The 20,516-nt window shown below is 35.8% G+C and overlaps 1 protein-coding gene across 2 annotated transcripts in view; it reads left to right on the top strand.

Annotated features, from left to right (window-relative positions):
* LOC135204055 (alkaline phosphatase-like) overlaps positions 1-20,516 on the top strand; it is a 135,137-nt gene that overhangs the window by 83,132 nt on the left and 31,489 nt on the right. For both annotated transcript variants that reach the window (XM_064234021.1, XM_064234020.1), the window contains exon 3: positions 10,819-10,993. In XM_064234021.1, the coding sequence (XP_064090091.1) occupies positions 10,819-10,993 (175 nt within the window). The remainder of the gene's footprint in view (positions 1-10,818; positions 10,994-20,516) is intronic.

The raw sequence follows: 20,516 nt of genomic DNA, 5'->3' as shown, positions 1-20,516 counted from the left end.
AATGGGTCAACCTCAAATATCATTAGATGAATTCGCGTCTTGTAGTAATAAGCTTTGTTACCTAATTTATTATTTCTTTAGAATCCTGCAGAATTGGGGTGTGGCATCACGCTAACATAGGGCGCTTGAAAGTTTTTTTTTTTTTCTTTCTTTTTTTAACCTCTTTACTTTTAGCAGAAGACAGAAAATTGCGCGCAGAAACTTAAAAAATAAACATGATATAAAGTGTTTAGACTATATGTATATATATGATATATTTTAATGTGCAGCAATCCTTAGGTACACTGCGTTTATCCTATTACGTGATTGAGATGAACTGCCTAGAATTTGTTGATAGTATCACATGATTACTGGGTGAAACTTAGCCTAATTGTGATGTATGCAGCAACTTTACGTTTTAGAGCGTGAAAAGAAATCTAGTCTCTATGAAGAAACAAAAGGTTAAGTAATGTATTTTCAAGGAACAAATAAGCACCCATTACTTTGTGAGTATAACTAGTCAAAAAACACTTACTAAATAACATTAATTTACTTCACTAGGGCAGAGCCTGTGTAAATTTCGGAAGGATAATGCCAGACTGTTTAGCCTCATTTTGAAACGCAAGGATAAATAACCACGAATCAGAGAAAGTAAAACAAACACTGATAAACACAACTGATAGATATAATCATGAACATACTTTAAAAGATAACAAAAAGTAGCACAAGAAGTATGCATATAGACACGGAAACGTATACTTTGAAGTGAGTATATCTGGTACGAATGGTAATAGCTCAGTCGAAGAAAGCGTTTACACTTTTTTTCACCTGTCAAGGAAGAACGCGAAGATCAAAGGAACCGCTTAATCCCCTTTCAGTGTGACAATGTTGTGTTAAAGGAGATACACGACCCTTTGTCTTCGATTCCGTGTTCCGTATTTTCATCGTAATAAGACGAGACTAGATGACTGAAGTGTCAGACAAAGGACATAAGTATTATCTAATCTGTCGTTTAATGTGGTTATGAGGAGGGTATTTGTAGTCTAGAGTAGAACGATTGAATAATAACAAAAGAATTGAATAAATTAGCTTTCCCGAACACCTCATGGAAAAGCGAGAGAGAGAGAGAGAGAGAGAGAGAATATTCATGATAATATGAAGAATATGTGATAAATGATGGGTGACTGAACTTCATAAAGGCTCTCCCGTAATCTCCAGGGATATATAGGTCTTATATATATATATTATATATATATATATTTATTATATATATATATATATATATATATATTATATATTATATATATTTATATATATATTATTTATACATTATAGATATATATATATATATATATATATATTTTAAAATATATATATATATAATAGTATATATATATATATATATATATATTTATGTATATTATATATATATATATATATTATATATAGATATAAATTATATGATATATATATATATATCAATATATATATATATATATATATATATATATATATAATATAATATATATATATATATTTATATTTATATATATATATATATATATATATATTTATATAAACTATATACATACATATATACTTATATATACTATATATATTTATGTAAATATATTTATTACTTATTCAGTGTTCCTTGAGTGCTCTCTTCTAAGCTGTGCTCTCAATAGAAGATTTTTTTTTATTGAAATGTTTTTCCCGAAGAGAAGGAAAGATGCAACAGCCAACAAGAATCTCCCTTCGCTCTGTCCGTTTAAAGTTGATGACTAATTAATCTCTGTCATTGTCAATTAATGTTAGTGATTTGAATCTAGAAACTTTTTTTTTCAATGACAAAAAGCAGGTTACAGTAATCTTTTCAGTGCTGGAATAGATTTGTAGAATTCGGCATAGAATTGTAGTTAACTTTCAAAATGAAACTGTCCAGTCTGATTTTAATTGACTTTTGCCCTTATGGGCCTGTGGAAAATAATGTTGTATGTACTTCACCTCATGCATAGTTTTTTAATAACTGTTAAAGGTTACTGGTTCCTATTACTTCTTCTACAGGAAAATACATTTTCTGAGACCCGCGTTGGATTTCTTCCCTAAGAATAAAGACAGCAGTTTTTTAAGGTCCACATTACTTGCGCCCTCGTAATTGAGATTGCTACCCAATAAAGACAGTACTATGCAGATGATGCTTTTCTCTTATTGCAGTTATTTGCTCATTTCAAACGTGAAATAATTGGTTACTGCTCTAGTTATGGTTGAGAGCGAATCAGCAAGCTGTAGGTACATTTAAAATGGGGAGAGACTGAACTCTTGACTAAACTAATATTTTATTGAATAAGCATTCTTGAACCTTCATCCCGCCTGCTAATTTTGCGTGCAGGTAGCGGCTCAACTTAACGATTTTGAATATCTGAGAATATCTGATGCTATAGTCGAGTGAAGTATATTGTATTTAGCGTTATTCCTTTTGCAACACGTAACATGCACATCATTCAAAGTTGCGCCAATTGGTTTGGTTGGCAATTCCTGTGTACACACTTCATACGCTTTAATTCTTTGTGTTTCTTTTAATGAAATATTGTTCTACTTACACGTGAAAGTCCTCCCGTTAATCTATAGCTTTTAGAACCTCGACGCAATTTCCCAATATCCCAGCTGCAATAGAAATCAGGATTTCAACTTCTAATTTGGGAAATCCTTCGTGACTGTCATACGTTCGTTAGTTTTCTCTGGAGAAATTCCGGTATCTCTTTGGCGTTTCTACTCTCCACACATCTCGTGGAGTCAGCATTCATATTTTGCTGAGGTGCCGCAGTGTGAGACATTGTAGTGGTCCATTATTGCCTAGACTGCAAAGATGTGGAACAGTCTTCATGGCAGTGTTATGGATGTTGAAGGTTCCACACGGCAGAGTGAATGGTGTTCCGCAAAACCAGCTGAAAGTGAAATGCACCTTTGAATGATCTGGAAATTACGTATGCGAATATTTTTGTATCCTTTTGATTCGCTTACCTTATGGCTTATTTATCTTTTTCTATTTTGTATTGATTTTTCATTTTTTATTCATGACTCTTGACTTTTTTTCAAGTCCTTCGCCCTTGTGAAACCAGATTTTTGTAACCTCGCTGTAGCAACTTTGGGCTGTTTGAATAACACGATAGCGATAACAAACAGACGCTGAAGTGGATGCGGTGTTTATTATCCTCATTATTATTATTATTATTATTATTGCCTATTTCCAATTTCATTTCCACAGCTGCCGTTCCTTTCAAAGGTATATGCGCCCGTTGCTGTAACCCTCTGAGGCGCCTCAGTGCACCTGCCGGGCGTTCATCATGTTTATTTATAACGCAACACCTGTCGTCAAAGACGAGCAACCTGGGGATAAACAGTCGGGGGAAGATGTGCAGAAGGAAACTGCGATGAACGGGAGGAAGGAGAAAAGGCAGAACGGAAAAAGGAAATCACAGCGCGCAGAATGAATCGAAGCGAGACGCGTAGTGGTGGGGGGTGTACAGGGTGTCCATAAAGTCCCAGTACCATTACAAGTATTTATTGCTCAGAAACCATATAACATTGAATAATGCAGTTTTTTGTAGAATTTTCTACATTTCATCAAGTTTACGTTCAGAGCACTTAATGGAATACATTCGACATGTGCACCTCCAGTTGCCCAAAGTTGTCCAAACAGTTGACGTTGAAATGCTGCATTGCGTATGGAGGTAGATGGAATATCGTCTCGACATTGTGAGGGCAACTGGCGGTGCACATGTGGAATGTATTGCATGAAGTGCTCTGAATGTAAACTTAATGAAATATAGAACATTCTACAAAAAACTCCATCACTCTATGTTGTATGGTACCCGAGCAATAAATACTTGTAATGGTACTGGGACTTTATGGACACCCTGTACTTACTCAGGGTCGTGAATACGACGTTGGTGGTGATGAAAGTCAAGGTAAAGATGAAATTATTAATGATGAGCGTATGGCGGGGCTTTGATCAAACCTTTGGAAGGGAAAAGTACGCAGTGAGATTTCTAATTTCACTGCGAAAAAGGGAGCATCTGATATAGAGACCTATATGTCTCGGAATAAGAATTCTGATTTCATTGCGAAAAAGGGAGCATTTTCAGTACTGATGTACAGAGACCTTATATTTCTAATTCCCTTTCTTGTTAGAAAATACAAGCTCTGGATAATTTGGCGTACCTGAAAAGACTTTTTATTCATTTATTTATTGGATTTAAGTATCCACTGATGTTTGTGAGCTGTAATATTTTAAGATTTATATATTTTGATTATCCTGTCTGGTTACCATCCCTAGACTTTTCTACAGCAATTTTCTTAATCTATATCAAACGACGAATTCCATAAGAGTTTTGAGTGGCTTAAAGTTTTCGAAATTTTCAGGGAGATTTCAGGTGGTATGTTTTTAATTTTCAAGTAGTAGTAGTAGTAGTATTTTGCCTTTGAAACGGCTCCATTTCAAATCAAGGCCTCGTAGAGCGCACTACTTTCCAGTGCTTAGTCCCCACTCTTACATACATCGCTCAGTTTCATTTTCCATGGCCTCAGGTCTCATTCCACTTTATATCTTAATTCTGTTCGCTTTTCCTTTGACCTTTTCGTTTCGTTTTCATCCATCGTTCTCCTCCCCTCCACTGTAAGGCTTCGTTGCATCCCTCTCAGATCAATTCACCTTCATCATCATCATCATCATCATCTGTATCTGTTTCCGTTTACTTCCTCCCCTTTTGAATTTTGTAAGTCCCATCTTCTTTCTCGTTTTCCTCATTACCACAAACCCTATTTTCCTCTCTCTGTTTTGTCCTTATTTCTTCTTCTTTAATTTGACTCGGGATATTTAATCGCATGTAGTGTTCAGCTCTCCAGAGCCTTTTGCCTAATTGTATAGTTTGTGCGTTTATATATTTTATATGTATATATGTATACATACATATATATATATATATATATATATATATATATAGTATGTATATATATATATATATGTATGTATATATATATATGTATATACTATAGTTATATATATATATCTATATATATATATAGTGTGTGTGTGTGTATTTTTGCCAGTTTTAACTGAAATATTAGTGATGTAGTCTGATTTCTCCTTCTCTGTAAATTGATTTTATGTGTAACATTTTCCCCTAAACTTTGAAGTAATGGCGGGAGATTCCTGCCTACAAATATTTAATCTACACTTCCGAAATAACTACGGAGATAGCGGGATATACCGTCATGGAGTTTTGGCACCCATAACTATCATTAATGAATGATGTACCGTGAGTGTAATGACCTCGTTCATTTGGCCCTCTGCCCGAAGCATCCATAGTCGAAGCCAGCAGGTGTACGAAAAGAATCCTTCATATAACCTTTCATTTCACTGAATTTTTCTCTTGTAGGATAGAATGATATTGAGCGCTTACCATTGCGCGCAAACGACGCAGTTCAAACCTGTATAGAGAGAGTCCCTGGCGCAGCGCAGAGATCGTTGGGTCATGAAATCCCAAACACTCAAAGTTGGCGTGGGGATGATCGCATTGGTCGTATATTGCTCTTGTACGACAGGTTATAATGTTTTATCAGCTCATTAGACTTGTCAGATGGATGCCGTAGCTAATTACAAGTGTTGCGAGTTTCGTACGTGTTAGTATTAGGCTCTGCAAGTCCCACATGTATGTACAGCCTCTCAAGCACGTGACCTTCGCGGAGGCCAAAGCTGTACTCTTACATGCAAAGATGGATTCTATTTTGTAGCCAAAGGAAACAAAGTAAGGCTAACGCCTTAATAGACAGCCTTCAACATCAGTGTCCGCTTTGGGTGGTGAATGATTATCAGCTGCTTTGACGCAATATTTTGTGCGTGTATATTTTTGCTTAAAGATTTTTTTTTTTACGTTAAAATTTTTTATCTTTTCATCCCTCCGAATCCTCTTACCATCTTATGCATAATCTTATACGTCACTCCAAATTGCCAGGATTGTTTTTTATAACGGAAACGTAAAGATTATTTCTGTCACTTTTCTAGTGGCTATATGATTATACTTGTTAGAATATAGTCCTGATATGAGAGAGATCCCAACAATTTAAGGAAAGTAACACGTTAACTATTCATTATGTGTTTTCTACAGATAGATTTTGTTGAACAGTTTGTATTTTTTGGGTGCCTTCTGTGACGATGCTGACTATATTCTGTGTGGGACACTACACCCAGCGTCTTAGCAGTGCTTTATGTGTATTGTTAATATTTACAACATTCAGAAACGCAACTTTATCCCTTAAAGAAATATTAGTTTAAGTGGATACCTGCTCTCTCCATTGTTACGTCACAGTTCCCCATCCTTGGCAGGGAGAACGTGTTGTTGCTTAACGGTTTTTTTTCCCTTCCATTTGGTGCTTGGCTTGTCCTCTCTGGGTTGAAACATTTCCCTGAGATTCTTTGTGGACATCTCTAGTTGCTGGATGCTGCCAGCCAAAGTCCAACCCTTTCCTGTGGGTTGTTAAACCTTTAATCCTGCAGCGACACCAGCGACACTAACATGTCATAGTGAGCAGAAGTTGTTTTTATATAAGCTTACTAGATGCACAGGTGTGTTGCAGGTGAAGCGTTATCTTATATCTTGCAATGGGCAATTAGTCTTTCCATATCATCTCTCATAGCCTCAGCAAGCCAGGCACTGTTTTTTACGTTTAGTCACTGTGCTTAGTGCATGCTACGGTTACCAGTTCAGCCTTGTTGCGGAGACTGGGCCCTGGTTGTAATTAGATTCATCTTCAATGGTACAGTCTACACATAATCTAACATAGGGTGTATAACAATAACCAACATCCTCTTTGTTTCATAAGGATTATACAAGTAACATTAATAATGAAGAGGCATGAGTTTTGCATTTTTTTTATGGGCGTATCTTTTATATCAACAAAAATGCTCAGATATAGTAAAGTCTTGTGGCAAAAGCTGGCACTGGCCTTCTTGCTTTAACTCACGACAGGTATTCTTCAATCCAGATGAGATTCCACTATGGTGGTCAGGCTGCCACCTGAGATATCCCAGAGCAAACCCCACCTCGCATATCCATACTACGCCCACCCCACCACTCACCTCTCCATCCTTTGTTGTGTTAGTTTAGTTTCTGCTCTTCTTCAGAGTCAAGTTCCAGATACCAAGTAATATTTTCCCTTGGTCATAAACACACACTCACACTCACACTCACACACGCACACGCACATGCACACGCACACGCACACACGTGAAAACTTCCAAACAAGCTTGGAAGCAGATTGGAGGTCACCGCACATATGCGTTGTCACATGAAAAGATTATTGTGGGTCACTTGACTTGAAAACCCTCCCTTTCTGTAAACAATACTGAACGTGGTTAGTTGCCTTTGACGCAAATTATTCCAGCTGCCAGTTTGACCTGCTGTCAGTGTTGCATTTTGTTGCCTGGGTCATACATGGTCAAGCATGTCGTGGGAAGGACTCAAATCAGTTTGAATAAATAAGTAAAAGGGCATCACAAGTGCCAGGCTTCTTCAAATCACCTGATTAGCGGAGCTACCTGCCAGGACATGAGGTTATGAATTTTGATTTTCATAAAATTCAGGCAGTCAAGTCAAGGGCTGGAACACTTTCGGCCATTCAGCAGTCAAGACAGTGAAGAGAGGGCGCTGGAATGGCAGAACAGCAAGATACAATATTTCCAGAAAGTAAAAGAGGTGACATACTGTACAAGGATCTGAAGGTGAAACTGAGAGACAACTCCACAGCTGCACTGAGAAGTGTTGGACAGCAAGATTGATGATGAAAGGAATCAGGAATCAGGAATGGGGGTTAAAGTAAAAGGCTATAATTGGACACAGCTAGGGGGCCGAAGGGACGCCTCAAACACACACACACACACACACACACACACACACACACACACATATATATATATATGTATATATATATATATATATATATATATATATATATATATATATATATATATATATATTATAACTAATAAAAGTAGACCATACTCCGAAATTTAGAGAGTAAGTACTATATTTCAGAGACTGCTGTCTCTCTCTTCAGGTAGGTAATGAATGAGAAAAATGACAGAAAAGTCGGTATTTAACTTTTCTCATTCCAGTCTTTGAATTATAGTACTCCCTTTCTTTATTTTGGCGTTTTTATGGGGTCCTTTTATTAGATGGAATTCTTTTTTAACAATATTTTTACCAGTCATATATATATATTATATATATTTAATCTATAATATATATATATATTGTATATATTGTCGTATGTATATATGTATGTATGTATGTATATATAGATATATATATATATGTATATATATATATTGTATGTATGTAGTATGATGTTATGTATGTATTCTATATATATATATATATAGTATATTATATATATATATATATAATTATATATATATTATATCTTATAGGGACACAGGACAGGACCGAAAATTACTTGGCTATCTCGCTTTTCATTTTTTCCTTCGTGGCAAAAAACCTTTATTTATACATAGCATCACGTTTTATATACTTCGTGATCAAGTTATTCATATATATATATATATATATATATATATATATATATATATATATATATATATATATATATATATATATATATATATATATATATATATATATATATATTCTGCTCACATACAGGTCATACACACGCAATATTTTTTGTTGTCTCCTAATGGGTGGTATCATACCAGTACACTGATGTACACTAATGTGCAATACTACCTAAATGTTCCAACTGTAGCCATGTTCTTGTGCCTTTATGACGATCTGAATTTTCATTTGTCTTCCTAGCGTTTATAAATCGGATCGCCTGCCCATGGCAAACTATAGCGCGCTTCGTAATAGCACTAAATTTCTGGATTGCAAAAATCTTAATGTTAAACGTGAATATTTTTCCTCTCGAGAAAACATGTTCCTTTGGCATGTCGCTGGTTGTTTTCAGGAGTGGAGGTAAACAAACAACTCTTGTGTTTATCCAGAAAATATTTTAAAAAAATGTTTATCCTCTCTGTTAAATGAGATTTTTTTTTTCCTTTTCCTGTCTACTTTTGCCCTTGGCTTCAACGCACGCTGTTTCTCTTTGCTAGCTTTCAACGTCCGCTGTTTCTCTTTGCTAGCTTGCACCTTCTTCATAGTTGTGGAAAACTTTGAAAAAGCTGTGTGCAGGGCGGCCACTTTCTCCCCTCTCCGTGTCAACTAGTTTCCTCTTGGAACCCCTTTTTCCAAGGTTGCTTGGAGCAGCATTATTAGCATCTAATTATTACTTTTTTTCGGCAGCGTTCCAGGTGCAGTCATCGTTTAAACATGAATGTCAACATTGGAAAAAGAGGGTCTGTGTTTGCGCTCTCCATGTTGCAAAAGGGGGAGAACCTGCGAATGAAATAGAGAAGAAGAATTAAGAATGACGACGAGGAAGCTAAATGTCGAAACTTAGAGTCTCTTCTTCTTCTTCTTCTTAATCTTCTTCTTGTTCTTGTTCTTCTTCTTCTTCAAAAGCCATTTCAGAAGAGTAATTCTGATGGAAGATTTATGTTTACAAAATGAGAAGAGATGAAACAAATATAATAATTGCATTCTTTCGCATATTATTACAGGACACTAAATGCATTCGCAATGAAAAAATTTCGCTTACTGTTGTTGTTGTTGTGGGGGTAGGAAAGGTCTATGAAGAGCCTAAAAAAGTCTGAAAAAGGTGCTTAGTAAAAGATATTTATGATTTATTCATTATAATGAAAATGTAAAGAAAAAATAAAGTGCATGGCAAACAGTACACAACACTTATTTCTAATGTAATATAACGTATTTATTTTAATTGTCGTTGGTGAAACAAAGCTCTATTTGACCATAGATTTTAGCACGGTTTGATTTACCTTAAAAGCTGGGAATATAATGTTTACAAAATATATGTAACAAGAAAATCTTGCACACTTCTCGAGTAAGCTGGAGGTCGGATTACAACTTTTTTTTTTGTAAGATTGTATCTTCGATTATTTCTTCCACCTCAAACTATTCTTCACTAGTGACTCATCTGTAAATTTTTGGTATTTCACTCATTTTAGAATATTGATTTTATAATATGTATGTATATATATATATATATATATATATATATATATATATATATAATAATATATATACACACACAATATAATTTGTAATTCCATCACAAACTATTCTTTACTCGTCTGTAAACTTTCGGTATTTCACTCATTTTAGAATATATATATATATACATATATATATATATATATATATATATATATATATATATATATATATATATATATATATATATATATATATATACACGCTACACGCACACAATATAATTAGTGTGTGAACTTTGTAATTCCAATCTTGCGTCTTAGAGAGACAAGATTTTATATATACATATGAATATAAATCAGTAGAGCGCAAGTTTTAGGGGTGCATGATTATAAAGTATAGGTGATCAATTAATTACAATTAGTTATAGCTCAACAAAGTGACGGACCTGGGGATGAGTAAGGTATGCCTAGGCATGGGAAAAGCTCCAGATGGGATGATCGTTGTAGCTGTTTTCTTGCACAACAGGAAAGACAGTAAGATAACTAAGAATTGTGGGGGTATAATTTTACTTATCATAAGGAGTCCGTGTTTTATTTATTCATTCATTCAAGAGTTAACGTCAAATGATTTCATCAATAATCTTTATGCGATGGAACCTGATTGACTCGATAAGCCTAATATTTTCTACTTTTTTTTTTTCTTGCAGACTTACAACTTGGATGCACAGATCGGGGACTCTTCTGCCTGTGCCACAGCACTCATGTGTGGCGTGAAAGCGAACGTCAACACAGTAGGACTTGATCATCGAGGCAAGTTCGAAGATTGCCTCTCAAGTTACACGGCTGGGGCCACTTCGCTCATCGACTGGGCCCAGAAACATGGTAAGAGGCGAAGGATTTCTTAGTCTCCTGGAGTTCATATCTGTTCTTGAGCTCATGTTGATTACCTTGACAGTTTGGAGGCATAGCTAAATAACACGTAAGTTGACAAGTAAAGCCGATGATCGAAAAAAGCAAGGCTTATATGTTGATAAGTGAAAAGAAAAATTGATGTTATCATTGCCTTGATCATATTTACCTTCAACCTTCTGTTATGAAAAATAATGTCAGATCCTTTCTAGCTCATTAAGTATGTGGGCTCCTTCAAAATGGGGACCATAACAAAAATGATACTGGAGTCCACCGGCGCACAATTTCCCTTGACAGTGGATAATGGGACCCAAACACTGACTGAGCTGAAAATAATTTGAAATTATTTATTTATAATAATAAGGGAAAGCTTGAAGTGAATGTGATCAAGGGCAATGTTTTGATGGTAAGACAATGGCAGTGAGAGGAAAATGGAACAGAGGCTTTTATAGAATGGTTTGTGGATGAATGAAAGTAACTGATGCAGATATGCATCTGGAATGCAAAGGACAAAGGTCAGGCGGGAATTAAGGTGAATCACTAAACAGATGAAACAAAGAAGGAAGAAGGATGTTTGTAAAACACTTCCAAAGGAAGAGAAGCGACTTTGAAGGCAAATGTTGGAATGTATGAAAGGATTATTGGGCCAGTGCTTCTTCAAGGGAATGAAGTGTAATATTTAGATGAAAATGAAAGGAAAAAATAGCAGCTGTTGAGATGAACTGTTTTCATGGGACTGAACGAGTAATGAGGATAGAAAATGTGAGAAATGTGTATTTAAGGAAACACATAAGTAGGGCATGGAGAAAACTGTTTGTAGCCCAACTTGCACTTGGGTACTAATAATAACTAAAGAAATGTATTGAGATAATGAGAAAGTGGGTTTTGTATAGACTGTACACTAGATAATCTGTGACATCCATAGTTATATCATTGCAGCCGGCAAAGGAATTCTCTTATCCTTGTCTCGTCCTCCTAAAATTTAATGCCTCATTCAAGTTTATTTTTATTCGTTTAGACACACAGTCTTTTGATATCTCTCCAGATTAGATTCCAAGATATCAAAATGTCATCTGCATTCCTCATCCAAGCTGTGTCCTCCGGCTAAACTGGGTTTATTATTACGGTTTCAAAGGACAGCCAGGCTAGACCCAAGGTTGTTAAACTATCACTGCTACTTCGGAGTGCTGTATATAAAAACCATCATTAAATAAAAAAAAATTATTCGAAACAGTTAGTTACATTAGTTCCAGGGTTTTATCGAGACCAAGAGATATGACTGTCAGAATATGGGGACAATTTGTTGGGTAAAAGTGATAATACGTCGTTGATAAGGTGTTCGCCATTAGCAAATTCACGCCGACACTCGAAGAGGACTATTGGCTTTGTTGGGTTTTCTACAGAGATCATCAGAATGTTTTATTTGAGAGAGAAAAATGCCTAAAAGACAAGAAACTAAACTTGTTAACCTTTTAAAGATATTGTACACGAAAGACACCGCTTTTGAGGTCATGAAAAGACAAACGTTTTGCGTCAAGTGATTTGAGTTTTCCCAGAGCTACTACGTTCTCTGAACAGTTATCCTTTAAATGACTATAAAAATTAACAGGAACTGTATTGAGACGATTAATTGTAAATATTTTCTGAGCAAGGGAAATAGCTTCATTATATATATATATATATATAATATATATATCTAGTGTATATATATATATATATATATATATATATATATATATATACTATATATATATAGATATATACAGTATATATGTATATATATATATATATATATATATATATATATATATATATATATATAATGTAAGTAAAGGTTTTTTGCCACGAAGGAGAAAATGAAAAAGCGAGATAGCTGAGTACTTTCGGTCTTGTTCCGGCCCTTTACTATGTGTGTGTTTGTGTGTGTGTGTGTGTGTGTGTGTGCTGGTCACACACAGTGAGAGAGAGAGAGAGGTGAATTAAGATCCACGTTGTGACCAGCAGAGCTTGTTGCAAATGCAAAGCGTGGAGTGGCGCCGATGGATTTTCGCAGACCTCCTGCCTGGAGTGATGGGGATGACAACCGGTACAGTATGCATTTAAAGCACTCTGGTCGAGTGGAAAGCGTGTGCGGATTAATGAATTCACTATTTCAAGTCTCTGCTCTCCCCCGTGAGTACAGTGACGAAAGTGATACACAGGTGACCTTCGTTGCTCCCTTTATTGAGAATTCTCGCCAGTTTTCAGCAAGGTCTATAGACCTTGGTTTTAAGAAGAAGAGAGGGAGGCTGTGCGTATCCCTTGGCATGAAGGAATTCCGATTTCGGCTCAGGATGAAGCTGAACATTTGTCTCGTGGTAATCGTTCAGTTAATTTCTCTGGACTGCTAGAATAAGGGGGGCAATTAGCCCCATTCTAGAGTTCTCTAGAAGGAGAAAGAGTCCGTGCGCTAGCGTAAGGCCAGCTTGACCATCAGCAACTGCTCAGTTATAATGTTAAGGACTGCTACTTGATTAACAATTTTAAAAGTTTAATATATTCTAATCCTCATTCTCTTCTCTGCTGGGAAATGTACTTATATGAAACCTACAATAGAAGTGTATTCTGTAGCATCTCAGATGTGCATACACGTAGAAAAGTTAAGTCCAGTTTTCATATCTTAATCAACTAGTACGATTATATCAAGCATTTATTTCCCAAGGCAAAATATCCCCGTTCACTCAAACATGATACAGTCCAATCTGAAGCAAATACAATGTCTCATTAACAAATATACAATGTGTAAAATCCTTGTTATCCAAATACAATAAAGGCAATATTTTTTTGTCAGCTTATGTAGATTTTCCATCAGGAGCAAACTGTTAGCAAAGCGAGTTAAATGAAGCAAAATTCCTCGTACTGATTTTCGAAGTAAAAGTATAAAACATTATTACAGGTTATTCCCCTGAATTTTACATCTCATCATTTTAGATATAATCCAAATCCACACTTAAACCAACTGTCATGCAAATACAAAACAAAGTTTACAAACCAATTTGCCATATTTCATTTCGATCGTTTTCATACGGACTCAAATTACTGCTGCTCATTGGTAAATATTTACCTCCAGATGATCAGATCCCAAACGCTGAGTCTGATCCCCCTTCCCTCTACATGACCCAGCTATAAATGTAGTGATGCAAATGTTATCACTTCGGCGCTCCCGGCTATCCATCAGGATCTTTCAAATCCGTGACGAGCACGGAGCCACAAGACCCAATCAGGACCCACAAAGATCATGAAATGAAAGAACTGCATCCACAGATTCCAAAGGTTGAAAGAAGCGATGGCTTTGTCAAAACAAACAGCCATTTCGAAAGTGTAGTCTTAGCTTTAGACATTGTCTAAATGTCGGCGTTACGACTAATAAACGTGGCTGTTTAAATGTCAGTATTACAGCAGATAACATCAGAGGTCTCATGTCAGCATTGCAAATAATAACAAGGTCTATCTAAATGTCAGCAGTATAAATTATAATAACGGCTGGTTAAATGTCAGCATTACGCCTAATAACAAGGACTGTCTAAATATCACCAATACAACTGATAATAATGACTGTCTAAATGTCAGCATTTCAACTAATAACAAGGACTGTCTAAATGTCAGTAGTGCAAATTATAATAACGGCTGTCTAAATGTCAGCATTTCAACTAATAACAATGACTCTTTAAATGTCAGCATTTCTACTAATAACAAAATGACTGTCTAAATGTCACCATTACAATTAATAACAATGACTGTCTAAATGTCACTATTTCAACTAATAACTAGGACTGTTTAAATGTCAGTAGTACAAATTATAATAATGGCTGTCTAAATGTCAGCGTTACGCCTGATAACAAGGACTGTCTAAATGTCACGATTACAACTGATAACAATGACTGCCTAAATGTCACTATTTCAACTAATAACAAGGTCCGTCTAAATATCAGCAATTCGCCTAATAACAAGGACTGTCTAAATGTCAGCAGTACAGATTATAAAAACAACTGTCTAAATTTCAACATGACAGCGGATAACAGTGGCTGTCTAAATGTCAGCATTACAACTAATAACATCAGCTACAGCCATAATACGGGAAACCGAAGATAACTTCCCCTCAATACTGACAGTGTCACAAGAGTCGGGAATTGCAAAGAAACGCCAAGATAATTTGCCGCAGAAGCATTGTTCGCAACAGATCAATATATCGTGCGTTTATGATTATTATCAAGGTTCAGTGTGTGGAGGAGAGAGAGGTTCCTCTCCTGGTTGTGTGAAATTTGAAGTTGTGGTGTGTTATAAAGAGTATGAGTGTCGTGTTTTGAAAGTTGTATATGTCAATCATCGTGGGATCTGAACAGTTTTTTTTTCTTCTTTTTTCCTATCGTCAGGTGTAGAGGTTGGGTACGTTTAGTATTTACATGCGGTAGTTATTCGCACGCAAAGATTGCAATGGCAACCTTACTTTCGATAGTCTTTAACGACAAATTTATTGCCTTGCAGACTCCCCTTTAGTTTAGAAAACTATTGAGATGGCAATGTGTATGTCCGCCCGCCCTCAGATCTTAAAAATCACTGAGGCTAGAAGGCTGCAAATTGGTATGTTGATCATCCACTCTCCAACCATCAAACATACCAAATTGCAGCCCTCTAGCCTTAGTAGTTATTATTTTATTCAAGGTTAAAGTTAGTCATGATCGTACGTCTATCACCGCTATAGATGCCAACAACACGGGCCCCCACCGACTTTTGGGCCTCGGCTGAGAGTTTTATGGGCCGTGGCTTAGTGTTTCATACAGCATTATACGCTGTACAGAAAACTCGATTGCGCCGAAGTACCTGGACGTATTTTTTATTTTTTTTTTTCTAATAGATTTTCCTTTTCTTTTCAAATGTGTTTCTTTTTGTTGAAAGAGTATAGGAAGAATGTTGCTGTTCAGTTGTGAAGTCACGAGACGTGGATGTGAACACGCTTTTCGTGCCGTGATCTGGGACACGTCAGTCGGACACATTATTGGCTGGCAGACAGACCTCTGCTGCTTTATCAATTTATTTCTCAGTCCAGATTAAAATCAATAGTTGCCGTGTCACAAACTTTTTTTTCCCCCCTCTCTCCACATGTGTACTACATTGATGATGAAGCTGATACACCGTAGAGCAAATAATATCCGGGCTGAACCCATCTCCAATGTTTCTTCGTCACTGCGCACCCGCTATGCATCTTATAGTCTACCAAAGTCGTCGATTCAAGAACCACTCGCTCTATGTAACACTGCAGCACAAGATCGTAGTAGCCTCGTTGAATATGGAGTAAGAGACCTTGCCTTAAACGTATTACCATTAAAGGGATTCCTGACAGGAATGATACTAAATGTTGAGAGAAATGCTTTGTACTCATCAGAGAATGCAATGATACCGTATTGCTTACTGACTACAATTCTTTGGTGCCTGGTGTGATGTGACTCAACAGTAATGAAAACATTTCTGTAATTTGATTGTCAGCTGTAATAGCTATCTGCCAGTCGTGTAGATTTAGTACTACTGACACACACATAGGCCTATGATAAAACTTTTAATATTATCTAGGGTACGAGCTGACAAACTTAGAGGAGAGCCCACTAAGACCATAAATAAATTCCATGGTTCATGGTAGCAGAGGAATATATGTTAAGTGCAGCATTCTATTATGGCCAAAAGTTTACAATGCCAATGAAAAGTAGGACTCGGTTAAGTATTTTTTTTATCCTATCTATTCCACATAACATCAGTTTACTATACAATATACTAAAGCCTGTTTCTTGCCAGTTGCATAAATTTTACTGTAAGGTTGACGTGCAGTTCGTGGAACTAGAGATTTTGGAGAATTCTTACAACTTGGTACGAAGTTCTCAGACAACCGTTAGAAATTAATCATAATTAAAATTACCTGTATATGTATTATCATACACTGAAGCAGTGAATGAGCATTGTGTAATATGAATCTTCTTAAATATTGCTATTAATGTGCACACGTATTTGTTGGTCTTTGTGTACTGTTTTACTAATTATTCAAAACTTGCTGTAGTACAAAATCAAAGTTCTTGACGTATAAGGAACAAAGGAACTTAAGAATCGTACGTGAAGGAAGAAAACCCAAAAAACATAAAAATAAGGCAATAATTAAGCTTAAGAGACAATCGACCTAAAAAAACAACTTGCGTGAGCGTAGGGGAGTGGGCGGGAACACTCGGGTGGTGCGTTACTACCTCACAAAATATTTTCGCCTCGTGGGTACTTTGAAATGGACTTCCTTGATTATATCAGGATATATCTTATTATGCTTAACCTACTTTAACAGAGATAGTAGTACACAGAAACTTAGAGCCCATTAGAGCTCCTGTGAGAGAGTTGTTCTTCGGCATACGAAGCATCATTCAAATTCTCTTCATGCGGTTGTTTCTCTAGACCAGGGCTTGTAGTTGCACAAACATCATTAAGCCATTTCCATTAAGATGCTTTTTTTTTTATTTTGGATTCTCCGGGTTCTGAGAACTATGTCAACAGAATTATGAGCCAGGTGGAAGCGCTCTGTTAGCTGCTAGAGGTTGAAAAGGTGGTTACAAATAATACAATCTAAGTTCTTGAGACAGATGCCTAATGCTGAGGATGTGACTCTGGTATTTAAAGATTTCATTCTTAGGTGAGGCCTTCCTTTGTAGTTTCTTTCTCCATTTTTATAGAAATTCAATGGTTTAGAATAATTCTCTTCTTCTAGAAACAAAACGAGGAAGAAGCATAAGTCAGCACAGGGCATTTAAAGTGTTCAGCAATACTTGAGGATGTTTTGAAACAAACCAGATGGCCTTTGTCCCGTAGGGGGGTATTCCGTCAGTGGACCTCATGCGGTGCACTGTAGGCACTCAAGGCCTCCAGCTGTAACCACTTTCATTCCTTTTACTGTACCTCCTTTCACATTCTCTTTCTTCCATCTTACTTTCCACCCTCTCGTAACACTTGATTCATAGTGCAACTGCGAGGTTTTCCTCCTGTTACACCTTTCAAGCCTCTTACTGTCAATTTCCATTTCAGCGCTGAATGGCCTCATAGGTCCCAGGGCTTGGCCTTTGGCCTAAATTTTCTATTCAATTCTTTATATTCAGGTGGCCTTTGAAAATAGTTCAGCAATCAATCAGAATGCTCTGAAACAAGCAAGCTGACCTTTGCGAAGCAGAGGCCGCCGTTGCTTTCACATTGGAGGGCAAAATGCGGATAAATGTAGCGACGGGGATCACTTTGTAGAGGCAGGTCCTCGCGAGTTCTTTGCATAGACAACATCCACACATACATCCGAACTTATTTATGTCTGTGGGCGCGCGTGTTTTGTCTCTTGGTATTCATATGTTGGGCTGGGGGCCAAGATCTTAGGTGCATCAAGCCAAGCTAGTGCAAGTACTTTTTCTTCTTCTTCTTCTTTTTTATGGGAAAAGACGACGACGACATACTTCGATGTTCTGCTTCAGAATTTATGTTTGGGGGAGTGCAGACACCTCCAATGAGCTGCGAATGCTTTCCTTATCTTAAAAAAAAAAAGAAGAAAACGAAATCGTGTTTGAAGGTACTTGTTTTCAGTGACTACTCGTAAATAGTTATATTTTTATTCGTTTATTTACTCAATCTTTAGTTTTACTTATTTATTTATAATTTTTATTTATTTAAGTTTTTACTTTTACTTATTCTATGATATGTTTTTTGTTTGTTTATTTAGATTTAAATTTATTTACACTGCCTTGTTCGTTCCAATTCTGGATTTAAGACATACAAAAACACGCGCACATACATACACACACACACACACATATATATATATATATATATATATATATATATATATATACATATATATATAGTATATAGTGTATGGTGAAATTGATTTATATTTATAATGCTTTGCCTGTTTGATTTTATTCATTTATTTATTTATTTATTTATAGTGAAACTAACAATTTATTTATATTTTTCTTGCTTATTTCATCTAATTTATTTCCTTATTTATTTAATAGTGAAATTAACTTTTCATATTTAAAATTTTTTTTGCTTATTTGATTTAGTTAATTAATTTTGTTTATTTATCTTTCTTGCCTAATTATACATGCTTACAATATGATAAAACCAACGTTCGAAACTACAAATCTCTCATGATTCATTATTCAGCTTCCACTGTCCGGAGACTTCCTCTCGAAACGGCCTTTGAAAATCAGGATGATTTATTACGACTGGTTCAAAGCCATCGAGAAATGGTCGAGTACCAGATCCTATCTAAGCTAGAATATCGCCCGAAGGCGCATCGTACTGTGCTAAATTATTTGCATAAATATTGATGTGCCTGCTATAATGAATTAGATTTTCTGAAGTGAATAAGAAAAACCATTGCCATCAATTGCCTTATGTCATTTTAGGATAAATTGTTAATTTCACGTTACTATATATATTATATAGATATATATATATATATATGTATATGTATGTATAGTATATATATATATATCTATATATATATATATATATATATATATATATCAATATAGTTCCTCGCTGGACTAGTGGTTTTCGAGCTCGGCTGCCAATCCGGTGGTCCGAAGTTCGATTCCCTGCTTGGCCAGCGCGGAATCAGAGGAATTTATTTCTGGTGATAGAAATTCATTTCTCGATATAGTGTGGTTCGAATTCCACAATAAGCTGTAGGTCCCGTTGCTGGGTGACCAATTGGTTCCTAGCCACGTAAAAATATCTAATCCTTCGGGCCAACCCTAGGAGAGCTGATAATCAGCTCAGTGGCCTGGTAAAACTAAGATATACTTAACTTATATATATATATATACTATATATATATATATATATATATATAAATATATATATATGTATATGTAAACTCATTTTTAACGTGATAAAATGAGTTTTTATCACGTAGACAAAAGTCCACACTTATTTAAGCTGTTTATCAAAAACTTTACAAGACGTGAGCTTTTATCTACTTGAACAGTAGACCTCATCAGGCATTCTGATTTTGCTTTTTTAAAGGTATACAAATACAAAATGTCACGAAGGACACAGTTTCAAATGGATCAAAGAACATGAACAAACTATCATAATTATGTTATGGCGTTGTTAATATGTTGTCTGGCTGCTAAAAAAAAATGACTGCATCTGTCTGATGGTATGGACGAGGGAACAGCCGAACAGACAAATGAAGCAATTCAGCCACGGCGATCGGCTCGTCTTTTGGACAGACAAAAGATTAACAACGGAATAACATGATTATGATAGTTTGATTATGTTGTTTGCTCCCTTTGAGACTGTTCTAACGCCTTTTCTTCCTTCGTGCGGCTGATGAGGTCTACTGTTCAAGTAGATGAAAGCTCCCGTCTTGTTTTTGTAAAGGTTTTTAATACACGGTTTACATAAGTGTGGACTTTTATTACTGAAAATATGTGTGTGT

The sequence above is a fragment of the Macrobrachium nipponense genome, chromosome 44 (genome assembly GCF_015104395.2).
Source record: "Macrobrachium nipponense isolate FS-2020 chromosome 44, ASM1510439v2, whole genome shotgun sequence".
NCBI classification, from domain to species: domain Eukaryota; kingdom Metazoa; phylum Arthropoda; class Malacostraca; order Decapoda; family Palaemonidae; genus Macrobrachium; species Macrobrachium nipponense.
This window is presented reverse-complemented; position numbering and strand designations above follow the sequence as displayed.